General features: G+C 48.4%; 3 protein-coding genes and 1 long non-coding RNA gene across 15 annotated transcripts in view; 2 read left to right on the top strand and 2 right to left on the bottom strand.

Moving 5' to 3' along the window:
• Positions 1-10,129, top strand: part of DAZAP1 (DAZ associated protein 1) — a 53,661-nt gene extending 43,532 nt beyond the window's left edge. For 5 of the 11 annotated variants that reach the window (XM_083421767.1, XM_083421770.1, XM_083421765.1 and 2 more), the window contains one exon: positions 8,968-10,129. In XM_083421767.1, the coding sequence (XP_083277893.1) occupies positions 8,968-9,140 (173 nt within the window). In that variant the 3' untranslated portion in view covers positions 9,141-10,129. Of the gene's footprint in view, positions 1-83; positions 160-3,582; positions 3,673-8,967 lie in introns of those variants that run through there. The other 6 variants (XM_083421768.1, XM_083421769.1, XR_014506692.1 and 3 more) reach the window with 5 other exon arrangements.
• The window catches only part of GAMT (guanidinoacetate N-methyltransferase), a 230,584-nt gene that overhangs the window by 55,879 nt on the left and 153,235 nt on the right, over positions 1-21,470 (bottom strand). The gene's annotated exons all lie outside the window — the stretch shown is intronic.
• On the top strand, positions 15,100-20,547 carry RPS15 (ribosomal protein S15). The gene is made up of 4 exons (XM_083421993.1): positions 15,100-15,159; positions 15,769-15,881; positions 18,441-18,675; positions 20,381-20,547. Exons 1-4 carry the CDS (start codon positions 15,115-15,117, stop codon positions 20,492-20,494), a joined length of 507 nt encoding a protein of 168 aa, XP_083278119.1. The 5' UTR covers positions 15,100-15,114; the 3' UTR covers positions 20,495-20,547.
• Positions 18,539-20,374, bottom strand: LOC310668681. Its single transcript, XR_014506789.1, has 2 exons — positions 19,051-20,374; positions 18,539-18,712 (listed from the first exon to the last, which is right to left on the bottom strand). It is a non-coding gene; the product is annotated as an uncharacterized lncRNA (long non-coding RNA).

Genomic DNA, 21,470 nt, shown 5'->3' with positions numbered 1-21,470 from the left:
CTGCGTCATGTCAACATGGTGCCAATCCACGAGATGGAGGGTAGGATAAACTGAAAGTCTGATAACAACCACTTGAATTTCAGCTGTCTTGACATTGCTGTTACCCTGAGAAGTAGAGGGGAGGGGGCTATGAATCTGCACGAATTTCTGGCATATAATGTAAGTAGGCCCTTTTTTGTCTTTTAGCAACTAGTCCCTGACTTCTAAGTCTTGAGCGGGACTCTGAAAAGGTCGTCTGACTTGTCATTTTTTGCATCTACGTAAATTCAAACAATTTCAGGGTAGCTGAATTTGCAGGCTTAAGTTGCACCTTACGGATATTGCAGCTGCAAAATTGGGTCTCTTCTTCTCCTACACCTTGAGATTTGCAGGGATATGCAGATTCCCACACCAAACTAAGATTTTGTACAATTTCTAGTTATAAGAAGGTCTTTTTTCAAATTTCCGTAGGACTCTGTTTCAGCACCACCCAAATATTATTCTCAGTACATAGTCATGAAACTTTAAACCCTCATTTTCTTGCACCAAAGTCTTATCAGATTTCAGTATTGCAGGAGATTCAGGGATTCTTAATCTTGCCCTCTTGGCTCCAGAGTAGGCTTTGCTTCTGAATTTCCAGGATTCCGCAGTCTGATGAAAGAAGTCTTTTATGCCTTCCAGCTGAGCACATTTTGTTCTGTAACTTGTTGAGGACTTGTACCATTCGAACCTGTTTTTGAAACATCAGGGCTAAACTCTCAAAGGAAGAACAAGGTCTCTTCTGCATCTCAACTTAATCAGTTACATGTAGAATCATGATCAGTGGACACCAGTTGATCTAAGCCCTCCATCCATGTGATCCTAAATAACTTCCTTTCCCAATGCCACAATTCCAGAGTTTATGCAGAGACCCCTCTCTCATACCATGTACTCTTAATTTGCTGCTGCCCCAAAGGGATGTTGTTGTCGTCATCTTCTTGTTCTCCTCCTCCTCCATCCTCCTTTGTAGAACAACACACCTTTCCTGTAAGGTTGTTGGTACAAGAAGATGCCCACTTCCAGGCTTTCAGTAGCCAAATCTTGGGTGGCTGCAGGAAGAGGTCATGTGACCTCTAAGATCGCCTCCCCCCCCCCAGTAGGCTTTCTGAGCGCTGGTCATCTGTATCAGTACAGAATCCATTGAGCCCAGTATTGGAGTTGCGTAGAAAATTCCATGTTTAGTCTGAGTGGTATAGAAGATGCTCTTTGAACACCTTCCCCAAAATCGGGGCTGCTCACCACAGACTCTTCAAGTTAACGCTTCAAAATGCATAAAATCCTACTGATTCAGCAAGCTTCCTGTGTCCCCCTCCTGCTTAAAAAAACCAACCAGATTGGGGGCTGCTCTTGACTTTGAAATGCCCTGTGTGCTAAAGCTATTGGAAGATTTTTTTTTTCTTTTTTGTCAAATGACTTAGAAGGCTTCTAACTGGGGCTTGGAGGGAGGGAACAAGATGCCTGCGAGTGTTTGAAGTGAAACCTTGAGAAGCCATCAAGAAGGGGGGATAAAAGCATCTTGATCTCTATGTGTCAGAAAGCTTTGTTAATCTGAACACTGCCGGGAAGCACCTTGTTGAAATTATCTGCACGCGACGGCATGTGCTTATCGGATGGAAGTTTTCCCCTCATCATCCATTTTGTTGTCAGGGCTTCCAGTTAACCGTTTACACGGAAAGAGTTTCGTCCCAGTATCAAGGAAAGGAACAGGCTACCCCCAAATACTGAGCCGGTCCCAGTTGACCTTCTTTTAGTCAAACCCATAAAGAGGGAGATTTCTTTTTGACAAAGTGAACAGGGTCTTGAGGGGGACTATTTGGAGGAAGAACATAAGAAGTGTCTGTTCTGGATCAGGCCAGTGGCCCAGTAGCCAGCAACCTATTCTCACAGTAGCCAAAACCCTAGCACTCTCCCCTCTTGCCGTCCCCAGTAGCTGGTTTCTTGTAGCCTATTGGCCCCAAACTTCATCCTACATTGCAGCCTGCATCCTTGCACAAGCGTCTGGTTCCCAAGGCTTCCTCAACTTTTGCCTTTCAATGACCAGGATTAAGCTGAGATACAGTGATGTAAGAAGGGAGCCGTCGGTATTTAAAATAAGCCTTTTTGTTTTTTTAAATGCTGTGACCCCTTCAGTTCTGTCCTAATAGCTGCGGGTTATTTCCTTTGCATTCCGAAATAATGTGTCTCAGGAGTTTTTTGCAGCCTGTTTCCAATCAATGCTCTGCTTCGAATGCTCATTGAGAGAGAAAATGGGTGAAAGAGAAATGTAGGGAAATTAGAATGATAGAATAGAATCATAGAGTTGGAAGAGACCACAAGGGCCATCGAGTCCAACCCCCTGCCAAGCAGGAAACACCACCAGAGCACTCCTGACATATGGTTGTCAAGCCTCTGCTTAAAGACCTCCAAAGAAGGAGACTCCACCACACTCCTTGGCAGCAAATTCCACTGTCGAACAGCTCTTACTGTCAGGAAGTTCTTCCTAATGTTTAGGTGGAATCTTCTTTCTTGTAGTTTGGATCCATTGCTCCATGTCCGCTTCTCTGGAGCAGCAGAAAACAACCTTTCTCCCTCCTCTAGGTGACATCCTTTTATATATTTGAAGATGGCTATCATATCACCCCTTAACCTCCTCTTCTCCAGGCTAAACATGCCCAGCTCCCTTAGCCGTTCCTCATAAGGCATCGTTTCCAGGCCTTTGACCATTTTGGTTGCCCTCCTCTGGACACGTTCCAGTTTGTCAGTGTCCTCCTTGAACTGTGGTGCCCAGAACTGGACACAGTACTCCAGGTGAGGTCTGACCAGAGCAGAATACAGTGGCACTATTACTTCCCTTGATCTAGATGCTATACTCCTATTGATGCAGCCCAGAATTGCATTGGCTTTTTTAGCTGCCGCATCACACTGTTGGCTCATGTCAAGCTTGTGGTCAACCAAGACTCCTAGATCCTTTTCACATGTACTGCTCTCAAGCCAGGTGTCACCCATCTTGTATTTGTGCCTCTCATTTTTTTTGCCCAAGTGCAATACTTTACAATTAAAAGATTAAAAGACAATAAATTAAAAGACAATAAAGTTAGGGTGTTAAATCCTCAGCGTGTTCCGAGAAATGTCTCCTCTAGAAATCCTCAATATAGGGCAGGATTCCTTGAAATGTATGTTACCAGACACGGAGAGCTGCAATCCACAGCCCGTCGTTCCGTGTCCAAATGTGATGCTTCCGTATTTACAACTTCCGAAGAGCCCTTTCTTACATGTATATGCCTTTCTCCAGCTCCCCCTGTTCTGCATGTTTTATCACGTTAAAGCCGCCTAGCTGTTTTTAAGATCCCGCCAGTGGGGTGTGTGCGTGTGTGTGTGTATATATATAGACATGGCCGGGACAGTTCTGGCCCTTAACTACGCCCTTGTCGGGGTGCAGCGTTGTTCTTTTCAGCTAGGGTGACCCCGAAGCGCTGCCTTTTGGGTAAGTCTCCTCCGCCCCCCCCTTTTCCGAGAGAATTGTAGGTTTTTGTACAGGGCTCTCTTGGGGGTTTAGTCACCCTGGTCTCCTCCATTTCTTGCCAGGCCTGGGTACCTATTCTCAAGACCCTTCAGGCTTCGGGCCAATTCTTTGTTTACACACTTATGGTCAGGCTGAGAAGTGAGTTACCTTAGGTAGGTGGAGCCTATTTACACCAAATCCTCTTGCTTGTGATCTCTTGTGTGGATGGAAGGGGGCGGGGTGGGGGAAGAGTAACCTCTTTTTCCTTGCAGGGGTGTCACCTCTTTGGGGGAGCAGGGAGAAGAAGAGACATTTCCCCCCCCCCCCCCGAAGGTTTCTCTAGCTCACGCAGCTGCCGCTCTTGTTCAAACCACCCCGCTGCCCTGGGGCGTTGGCTTAATTAATTCGTAGTACCGCGATCGGGCAGTGGAAAGGGGGTGGCTTCTCTTGGGAGAAATTTGGGGGCGAGGACCTTGAGCTGTGTTTGAAGAGAGCATTTCCCCCTCTTCCTTTTTTTTGGGGGGGGGGTGTACAATGGAATTGTGGTGGGTGGAGGCATCCCGCATAAAAACAAGGCACAATGCAGCTTTGGCCAAAAAAATAATAATAATTAGAGTAGGGTTAGGTACTGTGTTGTTGTTTTTTAAAAAGAGTGGGGTGAAATAATAATAATAATAATAATAATAATAATAATAATAATAATAATATATCTTTATTGTCATTGCCCCCTTCGGGGACAACGAAATTACTTGACTGCTCCATAAAAACACTAATTAAACAATACAGTATGATACAGCAAGGGAGATTAGTTGACTTTCAAAGTCCGGGCTTCCCATTCAGGGCCGAGATCGCTCTGGAGAAGAAGCTGTTCTTAAGACGGCTCGTTCTTGTCTTCATCGTCCTGTATCTCCGTCCCGACGGCAAGAGCTCGAAGAGACAGTGACCAGGATGCGATGGATCTTTTACTATGTCCAGTGCCTTCCTATGGCACCTTGTGGCATAAATCTGCTCTAAGGTGGAGAGTGGGCAGCCAACAATGCTCTCTGCTGCCTTAACAACCCTGCACAACCCCATCCTGTCCTGGGTAGTACAGCTTCCGTACCACACACGTAAGCCATAAGTGAGCACGCTCTCAATGGCACAGTGATAGAAGGCAAGCAGCAGTTTCTGCGGAAGATGGTTTTTCCTTCGTATTCTCAAAAAGTACAGTCTCTGCTGCGCCTTCTTCACAAGCCCCCTTGTGTTGACACTCCAGGACAGGTCCTCTTGTAATTCAATGCCCAAAAATCTGAACGCTGTTACCCTCTCCACACAGACCCCATCAATCAAAATCTCCCTATTCATGATAAAAATGGGTGGGTACACCTACTTCCTATCTCTCCTGTTGCAAAGATGAGACAAGTGCCTTGGGATATTCACCCTTGCTTATGGAAATCGTTTTTATCCCACTCTTCGGCTGAATAAAACCTTCCAAGGCAGCCCACAAATCCCGGCCCCGCTCTCAGATTTGCAGTCTAAAAGACGCAGCGCAGAAAGAAAAGGGTTTAGGAGGGAGGAGAAAAAGGCATCCCAGTACGTTTCCGAGCACAATTCAAAGTGTTGGTGCTGACCTTTCAAGCCCTAAACGGCCTCGGTCCAGTATACCTAAAGGAGCGTCTCCACCCCCATCGTTCAGCCCGGACGCTGAGGTCCAGTTCCAAGAGCCTTCTGGCGGTTCCCTCACTGCGAGAAGCCAAGTTACAGAGAACCAGGCAGAGGGCCTTCTCGGTGGTGGCGCCCGCCCTGTGGAATGCCCTCCCACCAGATGTCAAAGAGAACAACAACTACCAGACTTTTAGAAGTCATCTGAAGGCAGTCCTGTTTAGGGAAGCTTTTAATGTTTGATGTATCACAGTATTTTAATATTCTTTTGGAAGCCGCCCAGAGTGGCTGGGGAAACCCAGCCAGATGGGCGGGGTATAAATAATAAATTATTATTATTATTATTAGTTGCAAGCTTTCAGCGGTTGGGCTAACCAGTACCGCCCCAGCCACCAGCCTCTTGCCTTACAGGCTGATCCAGAAGCTCTAGCGAGTGTAGGGTGGTTTCAAGGAAGGCATCCAACCTCTTTGAATGTATGGGGGAGCACGCATGCCTTCCACAGTACCGCCCCAGCCACCAGCCTCTTGCCTTACAGGCTGATCCAGAAGCTCTAGCGAGTGTAGGGTGGTTTCAAGGAAGGCATCCAACCTCTTTGAATGTATGGGGGAGCACACATGCCTTCCACAGGAGGGAAGATCTGGACGTGCCTGGTGAGGGCAGGCACGAAAGGGACACCTTTCTACTCCCTGGCAATTTGGTGGTTGGCCACGGCTTAAAAGGGGCTTTCGTTTAGGCTGGGAAAGTTGTAGGCCCCAGAGCACAATGCTTCGGCATTCAGCAGGAGGAGCAGAGATCAGCTCTGTGACATAGAGACGGTGCTTTGCATGCAGAAGGCCCTGAGTTCACATGGACCTGCGGCTTTGTAGGAGCACGTGATTGTCAAAAGTGTGAGGAAGTTCAGAGCTGTGAATTCTTAGCCTTTCCCCTCCCTTAACATTTCAAAGCTCCACTGCTGCACAGAGAGACAGCTTTTACATCCTTTTGGCATGACGTTTAAGGTACCGGGGACGCGGGTGGCACTGTGGCCTAAACCACTGAGCCTCTTGGGCTTGCCGATCATAAGGTCGGCAGTTCGAATCCCTGCGACGGGGTGAGCTCCCGTTGCTCGGTCCCTGCTCCTGCCGACCTAGCAGTTTGAAAGCACGCCAAAAAGTGCAAGTAGATAAATAGGTACTGCTCTGGCGGGAAGGTAAACGGTGTTCCCATGCACTGCTCTGGTTTCGCCAGAAGCGGCTTAGTCATGCTGGCCACATGACCTGGAAAAACTGTCTGCGGACAAACGGCGGCTCCCTCAGCCTGTAAAGCGAGATGAGCGCCGCAAACCCCAGAGTCGTCTGAGACTGGACCTAACTGTCAGGGGTCCTTTACCTTTTTTAAGGTAGCACATTGAAGGGCCCTGCTGGCTTGTGGGCATTCCTAAGTGGATGCTTCGAGGCGATTGGGCAGCCTTTGTAGATATGGTCAGGTAAAAGGTTTTCACAGGTTGTTCTTTAGGCTATTAGCATCATTAATGACCCTATTTAGCTCTGCAATAAGAGGGCAAAGGTGGAGCTGCAGAACTTCTTGAAGCAATCTAAGCTTCTTGGTCGCCACTGTCCATATTCTGGTCACATTGGGCGTCTCTTTATTACCAGTCTTTGCTGTCTTCTGAGTCTGCTTTTGCTTGCTTCGGGGCAACAGGCCTTCCAAACCAGAGTGGCGATTCTTCCCACCCCTCTGCCATATGCCTCCTTTCTTTGAACTTTCTCGAAAAATATCCCAAGCCTCTGGGTTTGTTAGTTTGTTTTTTGAGAGCGTTCTCCATCCCAGTGACGAGGAAGGCATGGAGGAAGCGGCCCCTTCTTCCAGCCAGCTCACTTGCACAGAAACCTTGGCACACGAGTTTTTTTCCTGGCACGAGCGCTGCAACATTGGAAACGAGGGCTTGCACAAACAGGAAAACTGATTTTCCTCTTTGCGGAAGAAGCAGGCGGGTCCGCTCTTCCAAGGCTTCCCTGTTCCCACAATATACGCGCAAGCCTGTGCGAGTGAGTTGTCTGGAATGTTGGCAAAGAAGGTGAGAGGCAGACCTGACTTTCAGGCAGTGAAGGTTCACTGCAAGAACCTGCCCCGTAAGAATCCTCTGCCGCTTGGAGAAATCGCTGCATCGCCTTGCCAAATGCACTTAGGTTGGCGCAATGGCTTTACCTGAGCCGTTGGGGATCTGGGCTGTTTTTCACAAGAGTCCTGTACGAGCCAGAGATTTAACTGCCAGCTGTAAACCGCAATCGGCACCTAGACTGGAGTCGGTGAGGGGTAGTTCAGTGACAGAGCCTTCTGCATTGCAGGCCCAGGCCCATCGCCAGTTTAAAAGGATTTAGTGGGCAGGTGATGATAAGGACCTGTTTCTGTACCGGTCAGAGTCGCTGTGGCCTTCAATCTAGAAAAGGAAGACGTACATTTCATACAATCCTTAAAAGTGTATGAAATGTATGTTTGTATGCTTGTATATTTGTAATATACAGTGGTGCCTCGCAAGACGAAATTAATTTGTTCCGCGAGTCTCTTCGTCTAGCGGTTTTTTCGTCTTGCGAAGCAACCCTATTAGCGGATTAGCGCTATTAGCGGTTTAGCGGCTATTAGCGGCTATTAAAGGCTTAAGGGATTAGCAGATTAGCTGTTAAAAGGCTATTAGCGGTTTAGCGGCTTAGAAAAAGGGGGTGGGGAGCGAAAAAAAATCTCAAGAATCGCAAGACATTTTCGTCTTGCGAAGCAAGCCCATAGGGAAATTCGTCCTGCAAAGCGCAGCTAAAAATGGAAAACCCTTTCGTCTAACGGGTTTTCTGTCTTGCGAGGCATTCGTCTTGCGGGGCACCACTGTATATGTATTAATGATGAATTATTTTAACAATAAAAACTTACTAAAATAAAATAAAAAATAGAAAAGGAAGACGTTCTTCACCCCTGGTCCGAGGCAGCAGATTCTCCCCAAGTTTGCTTTTAGGAGTAACTGCAGATTTGGTCAAGCCTATTTTGCCCTAAAGTGATTTTTTGCAAAAGGGACTCCTGCCAGGGCCGTCTTAAGCATATCCGGTGCCTTTGTGCAAAGCTCCACCCGCCCCCAGTTTCTCAGAGTTGTCAACCTTTTTTAAGGGAGGATGGCAGGGCTGGAGGAGGTGGGCAGCGGCTTGAGGGCAAGCTGATGCCAGGAGGCGCTGCGTCCAGCTTCCGCCTCTTCCATGGCGCCCTCCAGAACTTGCCGCCCTCCGCCACTAGCCTCTATGCCAGCCTTTCTCAACCTGTGGCTCCCCCAGATGTCGTTGAACTACAACTCCCTTCACCCCTAGCTAGCAAGGCCAGAGCTCGGGGATGATGGGAGTTGTAGTCCAACAACATCTGGGCACCCACAGGTTGAGAACTGCTGCTCTGTGGGTACAACGCCCCCGGCTCCTGCCATTCCATGTTGCCCCTACGTCTTGGGTGATCCACTAGCCTCACAAAAACATCAGGACGCTTCGAACCCTCTGTGATACGACTTGTGGGTTCCCCAGGCGGGGGGTGGACTTGCCAAAAAAAAAAAAAGGAGCTGGCAGTAGGAAGCTTTAAAACCGTGGGGGGCGAGTTTGGGGTTGTCTCTTGTTCTCCCTCCCCTCATTTACCCCCCCATCCTTGACACTGCACCAACTAACAGCTCCGTGGGGGTCCGGGGGCTTTGTGCGCACGACCCCGCGCACTCTTGCGAATGTTTAAATTGCGCTGTGTTCTGGCCTCGCCTTGTGCGTCAGGAGCTCACCTCCCAACTCTCCCCCCCGTCCCTCCTCTTTTTTTTCTCTTCTCTCCCTTCTAGGATACGGACAAGATTTGAGTGGTTTTGGACAAGGCTTTGCCGACCCCAGCCAACAGCCCCCCTCCTACGGAGGCCCTTCCGTACCACCCTCCAGTGGGCCGCCTGCAGGGGGCAGTGGTTTTGGCCGCGGACAGAACCATAACGTTCAAGGTTTCCACCCTTACCGACGCTAGCACCTAGAAATCAGGGAGTTCTGTCCAGAGCAGGATATCTGGTACCAGCCGAAACCCAGGAATCCCAGACTTATATGAACTTGTGACAATCACCTACTTTGCTGGAGGGGGGGGGCGGGGGGGGAGAGAAAAAAAAACACAAAACGTAACATCTTGGGAAGGGGGTGCTAGGGGAGGAGAAAGCTTTTCCAAGCGAAGCCGTGGGTGGTGTTTGGACTGCAGTTTTTAATTTTTGTTTTCCTTTCTTTAACCCATCAGCACAAATAAAGAGAGTGTCACTGGTTCAAACTTACAGGGTTTTAAAAACGTCTTCAGCTTTAATTAAAACAAAACAAAAAAACAAACTTCAGGTTTCTTTCTCTATATTTTTGTTGGAAATTTAAATTTTTTTTTTCCCCTGAGCCTTTTGTTTTACCATATATTGTAAACTTTTATGTTTAAAGAAGAAGAAGAAAATATATATACATTTACAGATTGTGAGATTTTTAAGAGAAATTTTCTACTATGTATGCTGGCTTATTTTTTAATTTAAAAGAGGAAAAAAAAAAAAACACAACAGGGTTTCCGTTAGCACTGCTTAGAAGTAAGCAAGGGTCAGCTCCCAACCTCCTTTATAGTGTGGTTGGTCCAGAAACTCTGGGAGTTAAAAAAAAAAACGAGAAAGGAATCTACTCTGTGTGTTGGTCATTTTGTTATTGGTTCCTGAGCTTGATGACAACAGTCTGGAAGAAGAGAATTGTTGGGAAAGGCAGCGGGGTCACTTTGGAAGCACAGCGTTTCAATCTGGGCTTCAGTTCTTAAAAAATAAAAATAAAAATAAATCCTTTTTGGGATGTAGATTTCTTTAAAGGGGGTTAACGGAGGCCTTGCGAAGATGTAGATATCCCTCAGGCGAAAATGAAATTAAAAAATAAATGGTGCATTTTGCACTAACCAGTGATCACCCCTGGTTTGAATAAAGAGAAGTACATTTGGATTAGAAACACAAACCTGTCTCTACTTTCTTTTCTTCTTTCCTTGCCTGCACCCCCACACAAAAAACAACACTTGAGTTTCTCACCATAGCTCGTAAGCTCCATGAAACACCACTTTGGGTTGGATCGGTGGCTGGCAGCCACTAGAAAGGTTCTGTGTGGCTCTGAAGCTTGTGTGTTTTTCAGCCACTAATGGAAAGTCCACCGTCTCTCCCCCCCCCCCCTTGTGTCAGTTCTGTAGTCATACCTTGGGTTGTGAGTGGTGCGTTTTCGGGTTGCGGGCTGCGCCAAACCCAGAAGTTACCATATTTTTTGCTCTATCAGACTCGCTTTTTCCCTCCTAAAAAGTAAGGGGAAATCTGTGTGCGTCTTATGGAGCGAATGCAGGCTGCGCAGCTATCCCAGAAGCCAGAACAGCAAGAGGGTTCGCTGCGCAGCGATCCCTCTTGCTCTTCTGGCTTCTGAGATTCAGAATATTTTTTTTCCTTGTTTTCCTCCTCCAAAAACTAGGTGCGTCTTGTGGTCTGGTGCGTCTTATAGAGTGAAAAATACGGTGCTTCCGGGTTTAACAGGAAAGCAATACTCTACAGCATGCACAGAAGCGCAAAATGAAGTCATGCGCAGAAGCGCAGAATTGCATCACGCTTTCGCAGACGCAGCGCTGTGGGTTGCGAACGTGCCTCCCGCACAGATCACGTTCGCAAACCGAGGTATGGCTGCATTCCTTCTCCCCACAGGTGGTGGGTCAGTGGCAGCAGCAGCCTGGTCAATACGGAAAACGCCCTTTCTGCGATCTTTCATACTTCCCACCCTTAAGGCAGCAAAAATCAGTCTTTGTCACCTTACACACACCCTCCTGTGATAAAAGGCAGCCTAAGACATTGAACCATCCTGGGTTTGGTGAAATAACAAAAGGTTGCTGCTTCAACCCTCAACGTTCTTCGATTCCTGAACCGAAGCTGCATTTTCCTGACTTTTTTTTTCCCCCTGGCAGGTTCGGAAAAAGCCGTTTCACCATCTTGGGCTTTGCTGCTTTAAAACACGGGCCGCAAGCCTGTGTTGATCTGAGCTGCTCATTGATCAAAATTTGTGAACACTAAATCGGTTAACATGTTGTCAAAAGAGATACAGCTCTGTGATTGCTAATGTACCACTTCGATACCCTCCGTAACATTTTAAAAGCTGGTGCACTCAGACTAAGTGTTCAGAGGGGAAACTTACATCCTAGCCTTTCAAGCTTCCCCTAAGTCACACCCCACAGTCAGTGTTTTGGAATACAATTCCCATTGGCTTCCATAGTAGTGCTGGCTGAGTGTGATGAGAGCCGTGTGTGTGTGTATTTTAACAAAATTTATAAAAGCACTTGACCAGGAAAACCTCTAAACTGCAACGCAAAGCATCCGGAGTCCCTTTCTACACAAATTTTATATGTATGCATGTATAGGGATGCAGGTGGCACTGTGGGTTAAACCACAGAGCCTAGGACTTGCTGATCAGGTTGGCGGTTCGAATCCCCGCAATGATGGGGTGAGCTCCCATTGCTCAGTCCCTGCTCCTGCCAACCCAGCAGTTTGAAAGCACCTCAGAGTGCAGGTAGATAAGAAGAAGAAGAGTTTGGATTTTATATCCCGCCTTTCACTCCTTTTAAGGAGTCTCAAAGCAGCTAACATTCTCCTTTCCCTTCCTCCCCCACAACAAACACTCTGTGAGGTGAGTGGGGCTGAGAGACTTCAGAGAAGTGTGACTGGCCCAAGGTCACCCAGCAGCTGCATGTGGAGGAGCGGGGAATTGAACCCAGTTCCCCAGATTACGAGACTACCGCTCTTAACCACTACACCACACTGGTACCGCTCCAGCGGGAAGGTAAACAGCGTTTCCGTGCGCTGCTCTGGTTCGCCAGAAGCGGCTTAGTCCTGCTGGCCACATGACCCGGAAGCTGTACGCCGGCTCCCTCAGCCAGTAAAGCGAGATGAGCACCGCAACCCCAGAGTTGGCCACGACTGGACCTAATGGTCAGGGGTCCCTTTACCTGTATGTATGTATGTATGTATGGGGAGATGGGTGAGTAGATGGCCACCGTAACCCCTAGGAGATGGTTCAGAAAGGGAGCAGCCAAAATGATAAAGGCGATCCCTTATGGAGAAAGATTGGGGCGTCTCAGTTCAGAGAAAAGGCAAGGAACAGGAGACAAAAATCGAGTCGCGGTGCAGATCTAGAGGCTTGTGGTGAAATCTTCCTTTTTCAGACTACCAGAACCTGGGGGTCAGGATCACAGAAATACATGGCAAAGGACTAAATCCAAGCATCCTTTAAAGATCAGGAAGCAAAATAACTGAAAATGAAAATTTAACCTAAAAGTACGAATTTCACCTTTTTTTAAAAAAAAAAACCCCAACCCAAAACCTGATTAGCAATGAAGCAAACGAAAATCATTCTTCCCCACCACCATACATCAATCATTCCATTAAATGAATCGATCCAATTAAATGCCCATTCAGCAATTTGCACAATTTAATCTATCTACAGCAAAAAACGCAGAGACCAGTTTCGCACTCAAATTTGCTATTATTAAAAGTAGTAATTAATTGTTTCAGTAATTTGAATTACTGCCCACCCTTCACCCCAATAATATCTGGGCTGCAGCCCCAGCAGCAGTTTTAAACACCCGGAGGGCGCCACGTTGCAGAACCCCGACTTATTTTGCCGGCGGCTCCTTTAAGAACCTCGCGCGTGCGCACAGAGCCGCCGGCCTGCTCTATGGGCGGAAGCGAGAGCCCTTGAAGCCGGCGGTGGGCGTGCGCTCGAGAAAGGCCTTCCGTTCTGCGCCCGGAAGCCGCCGGTTCTCGCGAGACTAGGAGCAAACCGGGCGGGATCTCGGCCTTTTCCTGGAGGAGACTGCGACCAAGATGGTGGGTATTTTCTGAAGCGGCGCGCAATCCGGCTCCATCCGGCCGGAGGAGGGCGGCGGGGGCCGGAGGGACTTGGCTGTTCGCGGAGTGGGGTCGGGCCCCGGTTATACCGGCGGGGGCAGGAGGGCGTGAGCGGGGTGGGAAGCCCGGCGGGCGGCGAGACGAATGGAACGGCGGGGTAGCCCAGGCCTAGGTCTGGAAAGGGGTCCTCGGCACGAGCATAGGTGTCTCTGCAGCGCCTGATCCCGTGTGGCTTAAGCTCCAGTGCCTGGCGAGGAGGCTCTTAAGGAAACGGTGTCTCTGAGCATGGGCAGAGTGTCCAGCAAGGCTTAAGCTCCCGGGCCTGTATTCTCAAAGCTTTATTCAGAAGGGAGGGGAAGGCTCTTAAGAAAACTGTTCCTCTGAGCATGGGTAGAGTGTCCAGCAAGGCTTAAGCTGCAGGGCTTGTATTTTCAAAGGACAAGGGGAGGCTCTTAAGGAAATTGTGTCTCTGAGCATGGGCAGAGTGTCCAGCAAGGCTTAAGCTGCAGGGCCTGTATTCTCAAAGCTATATTCAAAGGACATGGGCAGATTCTTAGGGAAATGGTGTCTCTGAGCATGGGTAGAGTGACCAGCAAGGCTTAAGCTCCAGGGCCTGCATTCTCAAAGCTTTATTCAGAAGGGATGGGGAGGCTCTTAGGAAAACCGTGTCTCTGAGCATGGGTAGAGTGTCCAGCAAGGCTTAAGCTCCCGGGCCTGTATTCTCAAAGCTTTATTCAGAAGGGAAGGGGAGGCTCTTAGAAAACTATTCCTCTGAGCATAGGCAGAGCGCCCAGCAAGGCTTAAGCTCCCGGGCCTATATTCTCAAAAAGCTTTCTTCAGAAGGGAGGGGGAGGCTCTTAGGAAAACCGTGTCTCTGAGCATGGGTAGAGCGTCCAACAAGGCTTAAGCTGCAGGGCTTGTATCTTCAAAGGACAAGGGGAGATTCTTAAGGAAATGGTGTCTCTGAGCATGGGTAGAGCGTCCAACAAGGCTTAAGCTGCAGGGCCTGTATTCTCAAAGCTTTATTCAGAAGAGAGGGGGAGACTCTTAAGGAAATGGTGTCTCTGAGCATTTGCAGAGCGTCCAGCAAGGCCTAAGCTCCAGGGCCTGTATTTTCAAAGCTATCTTCAAAGGGCACGGGATACTTAAGGAAACTGTGTCTTTGAGCATGAGTAGAGTTCCAGCAAGACTTAAGCTCCAGTGCCTTTATTTTCAGTTTTCTTCAGAAGAGAGGCGCTAAAAAAACCTCTGTGTTTCTGAGCATGGGTAGAGTGACCAGCAAGGCAGCAGGACAAGAAAGGACTGTTTTCAGATATGGCAGGAGGGGAGAGGAATCACAGTGCTGGAAAGGGACCCCAGCCACAGATACCTTCCAAATATTGGGGCGAGAGGGGATGTTAACATGGTCCCTGAATAGGAGCAGATTTCCAGCACTTTTGTCACAAAGTCCAGGTCTCCCCTCTTCGGAGAATATGGGGTGGGTGCTGGTGGCGTTCGCACAAGACTGCCTCTGAGCATGAGTAGAGTGTCTTTTGGGGTTTAATAGAATTGTAGAGTTGGAAGGGACCCCATCCCCTGCAGTGCAGGTGACCCGCATGGGAACTGAACCCGCAACCTTGGCATTATCAACACCACACCCTAACCAAGCCAGCCGACTGCATTTCAGGTCCTGCGTCTAGGCCCTTCGGGGTCTTTGTGGGGCAGGGAGGAATACTGCCGTTGCCTCTGAGCATGATCAGAGTGAGGCCTTAAGTGCCAGCAGTTTCTTTCCAAGCCAGGAGCCGTGTGGGTTTAGACGTTCGCTTCGTTTTATATCCCCCTCCAAGGCGTTCTCTGTGACTTTCTCCCCTTCCTTGTTTAATCACCACAACAAACCTGTAAGATAGGCTGAGACTCAGTGACTGGGTCCAGGTTCACCCAGTGAGCTCCATGGAGAGATTTGAACCCTGGTCTTCCAGGTCCCAGTCCAACGCTCTTTAACCACTGCCCTACACTGTCTCTCAAACTGGCAAGGCTTGCCAAGTTGAGGAAACTTGCAGGTGTGTTCTCTGTGTTTTGGATGAGGGCAGAATGAAGTGGGTTTGTGTATTTGATACACCCTTTCCCTGGTGTGGCGTGGGTGGCGCTGTGGGCTAAACCACAGAGCCTAGGACTTGCCGATCAGAAGGTCGGCGATTCGAATCCCCGCGATGACGGGGTGAGCTCCCATTGCTCGGTCCTTGCTCCTGCCAACCTAGCAGTTCGAAAGCACGTCAAAGTGCAAGTAGATAAATAGGTACCGCTCCGGCGGGAGGGTAAACGGCGTTTCTGTGCGCTGCTCTGGTTTGCCAGAAGCGGCTTAGTCCTGCTGGCCACATGACCACATGGTCTAAACCACGGAGCCTCTTGGGCTTGCCAATCAGAAGGTCGGCGGTTCGAATCCCCGCAACGACGGGGTGAGCTCCCGTTGCTCGGTCCCTGCTCCTGCCAACCTAGCAGTTCGAAAGCACGTCAAAGTGCAAGTAGATAAATAGGTACCGCTCCGGCGGGAAGGTAAGCGGTGTTTCCGTGCGCTGCTCTGGTTCGCCCGAAGCGGCTTAGTCCTGCTGGCCACATGACCGGAAGCTGTCTGCGGACAAATGCCAGCTCCCTCGGCCTATAGAATGAGATGGGCGCCGCAACCCCAGAGTCTGTCACGAATGGACCTAATAGTCAGGGGTACCTTTACCTTTTCCCTGGTGTGAGCGCCTTTCATTTCCTCTCTCTGGGCAGGCGGAAGTGGAGCAGAAGAAGAAGCGTACTTTCCGGAAGTTCACCTATCGGGGTGTGGACCTGGACCAGCTGCTCGACATGTCCTAGTAAGAGAATCCTCTTCCCTTTCCGTCGTTTACACCCTTCCTGTCCCCTTTTCGTACCACATCTCCCATCGTCCACAGTCAGCACAGCTGGACGATGCCGTTTCTGGTGGAGGTTGCTGCCCATAACTTGCCAGCTTGGCAAAAGCTGCCTTAGTTTAACCACCAGTCTGAGGCTGAACCCAAGCCCTTTTTTCGTGGTGTTGAAGCAGCGAGCTCAGCTGGTCTTCTGGATGGTGTGTGTGTGGCCATCTTCAGGGTGGTAGATCTGAATTTGGTTAATTTGGAGCATGGGGTGAAATGGAAATTATGTCTCCAGTGTTGGAAACTCTGGTATATCATCTAGGTGCCGAATGGATCCTTAAACCAAGGTTGCCATTGTGAAAATGTCCATTTGGGGGCAAGACGTCTCAAAAGTCTTATTTTTCAGAGGATGGGCTGTGATTGATTCTCAGTCAAACATCCGGCTAGTTCAGAGGACAACCTTGAGCTTGGGTTGAGAGCTTTGAGAACTTGAAAGAAGGAAAATCCCTTGATCCAGGGGCAGCCCACATCTATATTGGCCTCTTCCGACCTCTTTTTGTATATATAATAATATATATAATTTATTATTTATACCCAGCCCATCTGGCTGGGCTTCCCCAGCCACTCTGGGTGGCTTCCCAAAAAATATTAAAATACTATAATACATCAAACATTAAAAGCTTCCCTAAACAGGGCTGCCTTCAGATGTCTTCTAAAAGTCTGGTAGTTGCTGTTCTCTTTGACATCTGGTGGGAGGGCGTTCCACAGGGAGGGCGCCACTACCGAGAAGGCCCTTTTTCTTAGACCATTCATAACGTAAGAATATTCTTCACAACCCTGAGCAGGGTAGCTGGGGGGGGGGGGTGGTTAAGTGAAGACAAGCAACAACCATTCACTACAGTGGTACCTCGGGTTCAAGTACTTAATTCGTTCCGGAGGTCCGTTCTTAACCTGAAACTGTTCTTAACCTGAAGCACCCCTTTAGCTAATGGGGCCTCCTGCTGCTGCCGTGCCACCGGAGCACGATTTCTGTTGTCATCCTGAAGCAAAGTTCTTAACCCGAGGTACTATTTCTGGGTTAGTGGAGTCTGTAACCTGAAGCGTATGTAACCCGAGGTACCACTGTATAACGGCATTCACCGCTCCTGCTCAGGCCGCGCAGAAAAATACATTTTGGTTCCAGAAAGCCCTTCTGACTGCAGCTAAAATATAACGGATAGGATTCTGCAGGTTGGCGTATTAGTGTGTGAAAACAGTCCGGCTACAAGGATCCCCATGTGGCGAAGATTCCGGGCATCTTCCCTTAGTTGCAAGTGGTTTGGGACCCAGGTGCGAAATGCGCCTGGCTGATTCCGAACACTGCTGTCCTTGCTCTGATTCCCACCCCCTCTGGGCACCTGGGATTGACCACTGACGCCCTTTAACTTCTGCCTGCCCAGTTTTGGGATTTAATATATAATGAACTGAAGAAACTTTTTAAGAACACATTCCTGAAAAAACTGGAGGCTTTTCTATTAGGGATAATAGGGGAGGAAGTAAAAAAGGAGGATTGTAAATAATTTCAATATGCTACAGTGGTAGCTAGGATCCTTGTGGCTCAAAAGTGGAAATTAGAGGAGACCCCAACAGTAATGGAGTGGCAGGCTAAATTTTTTGAGTATACAGAATTAGCTAACATGACTTACAAAATTTGAGACCAAAAAGGGACAAAGTCTGAAGAAGAGTGGGGTAAATTTGTTGCATACATAAGAAGTAACTATAGAAGTCTAAAAACTGTAGCAGCGTTAACATACCGTATTTTTCGCACCATAGGACGCACCGGACAATAGGACGCACCTTGTTTTAGAGGGGGGAGAACAAGAAAAAAAAATTCTCCCCCTCTCTGCCCAGCGCCCCTTCAGCGAAGCGGCAGGAGGCGCTGCGCAGAGAGGGAGAATTTTCCCCCTCTTGTTTTCCCGATCTAAAACAAGGTGCCGTTTAAGGTGCGTTCAGGCGGCTGCCTTGGAAGCCTGGAGAGCGAGAGGGGTCTGTGCACACCGTCCCCTCTTGCTCTCCAGGCTTTAGGTTCCTTTCAACCTGCTCTTTGGGGCTGGCGGGGGGAAGCCCACCACCAGCCCCAGGGAGCAGCGGAAAGGCGCAGCGGAGAGGCTGCTGCCATAGTCGCATGTCACTTCTCCAGCTGGGAGAGGGTCGCGGGGCTATGGCATCTTCGCTCCATAGGACGCACACACATTTCCCCTTCATTTTTGAAGGGGAAAAAGTGCGTCCTATGTTGCGAAAAATACGGTAAATCCTGTGATGTGTATAGAAGGTAAATAAGAATCTGCAAGAGAAGATTTAAATTAAGAAAACCGAAGCAGGGAAGGAAGGAAGTCTGGGCGTGAAACTACGCAGTGTAAATAAGATGACATAAAAATGATGATTGTAAAAGATTAAGTTTTATTTTTGTTTGTGAAAAACTCAATAAAAAGCATTTTTTTAAAAAAAACTTCTGCCTGCCCTTTAACTTCTGCCTGACCGTTCCTTTTCTGTTCCCAGCGAGCAGCTGATGCAGCTCTACAGCGCCCGCCAGCGCCGGCGGCTGAACCGCGGCCTGCGCCGCAAGCAGCACTCTCTCCTCAAGCGGCTGCGCAAGGCCAAGAAAGAAGCCTTGCCCATGGAGAAGCCAGAGGTGGTCAAGACCCACCTGCGAGACATGATTATCCTTCCGGAGATGGTGGGCAGCATGGTTGGCGTGTACAATGGGAAGACCTTCAACCAGGTGGAAATCAAGGTGAGGAGGGTTGGTGGCTGGGGAGGAACAGCTCCTTCTTAGTACAGTGGTGCCTCGCAAGACGAAATTAATTCGTTCTGCGAGTCTCTTCGTCTAGCGGTTTTTTCGTCTTGCGAAGCAACCCTATTAGTGGCTTAGCGGTTTAGCGGCTATTAAAGGCTTAGCGTAGCGGATTAGCTGCTAAAAGGCTATTAGCAGCTTAGTGCCTTAGAAAAAGGGGGTGGGGAGCGGGGGAAAATCTCAAGACTCGCAAGACATTTTCGTCTTGCGAAGCAAGCCCATAGGGAAATTCGTCCTGCGAAGCGCATCGAAAAACGGAAAACCCTTTCGTCTAGCGGTTTTTCCGTCTTGCGAGGCATTCGTCTTGCGGGGCACCACTGTATTATTTATTGAATTTATATAACGCCCTATACCCGGGGGTCTCAGGGCGCTTCACAGAGCAAAATCGAGATATAAAACCACAAAATACATAATAAAAATTCAAACAACAACCAATAGCCTCTCCCCCAACAAAACAAAAACACATTTTATAGGGACGCAGGATGTAAACCAGATCAACCAAAGGCCTGGTTAAAAGGGAATCTAAAAGTGTATAATGAAGGCGCCAGGCGAACTTCCCTAGGGAGAGCGTTACACAGACAGGGAGCCACTGCAGAGAAGGCCGCGCTCTCGTGTTGCTACCCTCCGGACCTCTCAAGGAGGAGGCACATGAAGAAGGGCCTCAGAAGATGATCTCAGGGTCTGGGTAGGTTCATATGGAAAGTGGGGTTCCTTGAGGTATTGTGGTCCTGAACCGTTTAAGGCTTTGTAGGTCAAGACCAGCACTTTGAATTGGACCCAGAATTGCAGAGTTGGAAGAGACCACAAGGGTCGTAAGTTTTCAATCTCTTGGAAACTGTAATTAAAAGAGCTTGCAAACTGAACAATCAAATGAATTTAGCAGGTTGATGCCTAATTAATCATAAGACAGTAACGTCAACATGGCTTTAAGGTTAAAAGCGTCCTCTTATTAAAAAATCAGCACCTACCAGATTTGCAAAATTGGGAAATTCCGCGGTTGTAGACATTGCGTTGCCAGTCACTGCCCAGCTTTTTGTGTCAACGCAACACAAACTCTTGACTCCCAATACAGAGTCTCAAATCTCACTATGCAGACTGATGGGGATTTTTAAGGTCTAATGCGGACCACATTTGTCACCCATTTAATTGTCTCAGCATTTCTTTTCATTTAACAAAATGCACTCACCACTTGATGGTTTTAAAGGCAAACAAACCCACAAACATTCTAAACAGTTTAGTAAACCCCCCAGGTAAAGAAAAGCAATTTTGCCAACCATCTAGCATTAACCACCTTTGCATTAACTGCCTCCATCTCCAAACTTTGCTGTTCTTCTGGTGTGATTGTTTTACTCTGTTTTCGCCACCCTTGACACAAAGGTAACCTTGCAGTTGCGTAGGGCTTGAGTCGTTTCACAGAAAACAAGTTCATAAATATATTGAGTACATTATTTCTTCCTTGTTCGATTTATTCGTTGCTTGTGACTTGTGTCATTTAAGAACAAAAAGCATATTGCGCCTTTAAAAATTCAGGCAGAACGTTAGCATTCTTCTGCAGATGCACAAACAAAAAACACCCTCCTTCATCACAGCACCAGGAAGATTGCCAGAGTGCTAACAAATCTCGTTTCGCTCCTTTCTCTTTCAGCCTGAAATGATTGGCCACTATTTGGGAGAGTTCTCCATCACTTACAAGCCCGTTAAGCACGGCCGACCTGGAATCGGGGCCACCCACTCCTCTCGGTTCATTCCTCTGAAGTAAGGGGACTTGGGAAGAGTTGTGTCTCTCGTGTAAATAAAAGAGTTTCCCAACAATATTGCCTGTATTGCTTTTGGATAGGGGCATTCCCGAACAATTTCTCTTGCACTCTCCGAATTACACTTGCGGTGGTGAGGAGCAACAAGAAAACCCAATTTCACCTCATGACACCGGGGTTTTTCCTCTTGTGTTGACTACACCATTGTAGAATTTGTGAGATGGGCTGTTGCCTATAGAAATGTGGGGCTCTACATATGCTGTATCTTAAAAAATAATAATACCGGTAACTAGGAGGACTAGAATAATAATAATGATATTATGATTATCATTATTATTATTTATTCCCCAGGCACTCTGGCCAGCGTAAAGGTAAAGGGACCCCTGACCATTAGGTCCAGTCGTGGCCGACTCTGGGGTTGCGGTGCTCATCTCGCTTTATTGGCCGAGGGAGCCGGCGTACAGCTTCCGGGTCATGTGGCCAGCAGGACTGAGCTGCTTCTGGCAAACCGGAGCAGCGCACGGAAACGCCGTTTACCTCCCAGCCGGAGCAGTACCTATTTATCTACTTGCACTTTGACGTGCTTTCAAACTGCTAGGTTGGCAGGAGCTGGGACAGAGCAACAGGAGCTCATCCGGTCACAGGGATTCGAACCGCCGACCTTCTGATCAGCAAGTCGTAGGCTCTGTGGTTTAACCCACAGCGCCACCCGCGTCCCTTAGGTGAAAATTAGGGGGCAGGATATTAAACATGCACCCAGGTGGCAAGGAGTAGGGAGAACGAGACTGCAGCCAAGAAATCTCTTCTCCCCCGACACTTGACCCAAAGGCTGTGCAAAACCCGATTCCATTCAGAGCCTAGATCTTGATGTGGGAGCGTTGCAAAGCAGTTGTTGGCATCTGAAGTCTAACTGCTTTAGCACCGAAGTGACCCCCCAACCCCAGGGCACAAGCCTGAGCAGTGTGTCTGGAGGTCCTGGGC

The sequence above is a fragment of the Podarcis tiliguerta genome (assembly GCF_965153285.1).
Source record: "Podarcis tiliguerta genome assembly, chromosome: 18".
NCBI classification, from domain to species: Eukaryota; Metazoa; Chordata; class Lepidosauria; order Squamata; family Lacertidae; genus Podarcis; species Podarcis tiliguerta.
This window is presented reverse-complemented; position numbering and strand designations above follow the sequence as displayed.